At 40.7% G+C, this 4,419-nt stretch overlaps 1 protein-coding gene across 1 annotated transcript; it reads right to left on the reverse strand.

The window, feature by feature from the left end:
• Positions 1 to 33: 33 nt before the first annotated feature.
• LOC104953139 (calcium-activated potassium channel subunit beta-4) lies at positions 34 to 3,791 on the reverse strand (the record flags this gene model as incomplete). The annotated part of the gene is made up of 2 exons (XM_010780067.1): positions 34 to 1,508; positions 3,664 to 3,791. Coding segments are annotated over 2 exons (456 nt in total), but the record flags the coding sequence as incomplete, so codon positions are not given.
• Between the last annotated feature and the right edge of the window lie 628 nt (positions 3,792 to 4,419).

Raw genomic sequence — 4,419 nt, forward strand, 5'->3', positions numbered from 1 at the left:
CGTGTGCCTTGGTCAGTATATTTGTTACTTTTTCTGTGCCAAATGTTAAAGTGCAACATGAGTGTTTTAATCTACTACTTAGTTCATTAATTTGATCACATTACTGTAGCTGAGGAAGGGACTTTTTAGTTATATTATTCATTCATTAATGATACCGTTAGTTATTCTGCAAAATAAATAAACATGTGAGAAAAAATCAAATAGCAAATTATAAGCAAAGAAACAGCGAATGAGAAAATAATACTTTCTTTTGGAAGTAGAAATGGAAAAGGTAGCGGGGTCCCCTCAAAAATAAGTAAAACACATAATAAATTAAACAAAGTACGTTCTCCAAGAAAGACTGATGGAAGAAACCCTTAATGAAAGATTGCATTGAGTCTTTAAAGTAGAGCTGCAACTCATCATTTCATATTCTGCCAAATATCTTTCCAGAAAACGGGAGAAATTGTAAAAAAAACTTCCATCCTAGTTTCTCAAAGTCCAGCATTAGGTTTCTAAATGTCTCGTTGTGATGATATATAACTCCATGTCTTCATATGCGAGTGACATGTTTGCATTAAATGACATTATAGTTGTGTATTACTGGTCTGTGGTTGCAGCTCTACTTCTAGAGTTACAGGACGTCAGGACTTTGGCTCGCTATTTATTTACATCATGGCTACTGGGCCTCGAAGGGAAAACGACATTTATAGAAGCGCTACATTGAAGTCACTTTTCCTGACATTAAATTCATCGTACCATCAGAGCAACAACGAGACTGTGAGCGTGAGTCCTAAACCCTCAGGGTCCAGCCAGGGGCGCCGCAAGGGGGTGAAAGGTTAGGGCGGTTCTAAGGGCCCGTGACTGACAGGGGCCCAAACTATTTTAGAACATTGAGAAAAAAATGTTTAAGTAACCAAAGTGATATCTTTTCATGGGGCCCCTGGGTCCAGCACAGAACAACCACATCATCCCTGCAGCAAGCGGATAAGAAATGCTGATTACATCACAGAACTCAACAGCATCTTGAATCCAGAGGAACATCTTCCCGTGGTTTTCCCATCATCTTCCTCGCGTCAGATTTCTTTGTTTCAACCCATGATAAGTTAGCGTCGTCGTTAGCACGTTAGCTGTCTTCGCCCACCGGCTTTACAACTAAGCATCCTGATTTAAATTCAAAACAAACTTCCCGTTTTCTGTCTCAGTGTTCCCGATCTCGACGTCGCACCGGAACAGCGAACAGAGGCAGGGTTCGAGTCGGAGAAGAAGACGTTTCGGGGTCAGAGCTCGTTAGCGGGTCTTCGGCTTTGTGTCCGCGGCGCTCCGAGGACCCGGAGGCCGAGAGATCCTGGCAGACCTCGTAGGAGAACTTCCTCTTCTGGAGCGCCTCGGCCCGGACGGCGAGGGATCGAGCGCAGACGGTCAGGAGCACGATGAGCGTGCCGAGCAGAAGAGAAACCATCGGCCACAGGACGCAGTGCAGCAGCACGCTGGTGTCGTGGGAACGCCGCCACAACACGTCGTCCGGCCTGAGAAACACAAGAAGAAGAAGAAGAGAAGAAGACTTCATTTTGTTTCTCTTTGGTAACAGACAGGAGAAGTGAGTTGTTTGCTTGGAAGTTTCTCTTCCAAATTGTTATGGGTTTTTCCTCAGCTCAAGCTAAACACTTCCACCAAATGTTATGAAAACCGGGATAGTAGTTTTTCCGTAATCCTGTTGACAAACTGTATCTGTAAAATCAAATGTTCCCTCTGTGGGACGGATAAAGGTATTCTGATTCTGATTCCTAAAATATTAACTTTCTGACTTTTTACAATGCTAATAATAAACCCAAGCTAATGGGGCATGAAGCTAACATTATATTATTGAAGTTAATCTCCTGGCAGTCCTCCAAACATCTTACAGGGCGCAACGATAGCATTACTAAGACACTAGCATCAGGATGTTAGCTAACGGAGGAAACGGTCACTAACTAGAGTTTTTATCTGCTCTTTAACTTTTAGAGACAAATATCTCATTGCTTTCCAACGACAAGCTCTACGTCTTTGATTTAGGATTCAATTATGATTAGAGATGTCCCGATCCGATCACGTGATTTTAAAAAGATCGGAATCGGGAGAAAAAAAATCGGGGATCGGGATTTTTTATTTTTTTTAATTTTTTTTATAAATACTTTTTTTTAAATTTTGTATTCAATGTTACAAAACAAAAATGACCATGTTCAAGTCTTAAAGTCATCCTGAGGCCTTAGTTTTGGTTTCAAATGACAGAACATCATGTATGTGTTGCTTCTTTGGGGCTTGTTTTCAGAGACCTGCTTATTTCTCTCAAATCTGGCAACAGAGTGGGCGCAGTGTCTAATTGTAGCAGTAAGCTAACGAGTACTGAAAGCTTTATTTTGTTTTGATCCAATGCTGCACAACTGAACTGATCCAATGCTGCTGTGAAAGAAAGAAGCTATATCCATGTTGGATAGAATATCCAATTTAAATAAAAAAATAACCTTAAGGGACAACTTGAATGCTTTTTTTTCTCTTAATGCATTGCATAAAGATCGGATCGGGAAAAATCGGTATCGGCAAATTGTCAAAATCAAATGATCGGAATCGGATCGGGAGCAAAAAAAGGTGATCGGGACATCCCTAATTATGATCATCATTCAAGAAAGTGTAGACAGAAATAAGTCCATATAAAGTTTACCCAGTAGAAACCAAGTCGTGTGACACTAATGCTACAGAGCTGCGTTCGGAGATGTGGGGAGATGACCTCATATACTATAGGACTTTCTCCATCTTTGAGTGCTCCAGTTCTTCTTCCCATAAAACATATTTTAAACTCTGCATCTCCTTGTTCACGCTGGTCCTCGAGGTGCAGATACAAATAAAAGGAGCCAAGGTCCCAGGTAAACACCGGCTGAAGGGTTACGCTGACAAGCCCTAAAGGAGATCTCTGTGTTTGTATTCAGTCCCTGTAGAAATAGGGGCGAACATAAATACCTAAATACGACCACAAGATAAGGACTGTTGGTTTAAACATTGAAAGACCTGCTGTTTTATTTGACTGCTTTATTTGGGCGATCTCAATAAACCCCAGGCATGTCTTGGGACACTTTAGTGATACTTAGCAGCAGAAACACGACAATATCCGTAACGATGGTCTAAAATTGGACGTATATCGACTTTTAAATTGAGAATAAGAGTCATTTCGTTGAGGTCAAAGGCCTCAGATGTAATCTCACACATCCCTCTGTTTCCATCTCCTCTGCGTCACACCTGGAAATGGGTTTTTCTCTTTATTAGACGCTCAACTCTTTTGCTAGCTTAGCAATATTAGCTAAAGAAGAACATCACTGTTACTGGCATCCGAGAAAGATTGGTGAGAAATGTCAGAGACACAAAATGAATAAAAGAGATTTAAAATTACATAAAAAGACACAAATAGACTACGAAAAGATACGAAATGACTACTAAGAGACTCAAAATTACAAAAAAATAAATAATTATTATGAAAACGTACAAAACAACTGCAATAAGTCCCAACAAGTCTAAAAATGCACCTCTATCGACTCCCACTCACTTCAGATGAGGTCAAAGGTCAGAGAGCTAGTCTCACACCTCCCCCTGTCTCCATTTCCTCTGCATCACACCTGTACATGTGTTCCTGTGTGTTCCTGTGTTCCTCACCTGCGCTGCTGGTTGAAGAAGCAGGTGAAGACCTGGCTGCTCACCTCCCGGGTGAAGTAGTCCTCCCACCACAGGACGCTGTCTCGGTTCTTCTGGTTGTCTCGTTCACAGGGAGGCACGTACGAACACTGAGAGAGAAACACATCAAGAGAGAAACACATCCATATGAACACAGAGAGAGAAACACATCTATATGAACACAGAGAGAAACACATCTATATGAACACAGAGAGAAACACATCTATATGAACACAGAGAGAGAAACACATCTATATGAACACGGAGAGAGAAACACATCCATATGAACACAGAGAGAAACACATCTATATGAACACAGAGAGAGAAACACATCTATATGAACACAGAGAGAGAGAAACACATCTATATGAACACAGAGAGAAACACATCTATATGAACACAGAGAGAGAGAAACACATCCATATGAACACAGAGAGAAACACATCTATATGAACACACAGAGAGAAACACATCTATATGAACACAGAGAGAAACACATCTATATGAACACACACAGAGAGAAACACATCTATATGAACACACAGAGAGAGAAACACATCTATATGAACACAAGAGAGAAACACATCTATATGAACACAGAGAGAAACACATCTATATGAACACAGAGAGAAACACATCTATATGAACACAGAGAGAAACACATCTATATGAACACACAGAGAGAAACACATCTATATGAACACAGAGAGAAACACATCTATATGAACACAGAGAGAG

The sequence above is a fragment of the Notothenia coriiceps genome, unplaced genomic scaffold, assembly GCF_000735185.1.
Source record: "Notothenia coriiceps isolate Sejong01 unplaced genomic scaffold, NC01 NC01_scaffold00021160, whole genome shotgun sequence".
In the NCBI taxonomy this organism is placed as follows: Eukaryota; Metazoa; Chordata; class Actinopteri; order Perciformes; family Nototheniidae; genus Notothenia; species Notothenia coriiceps.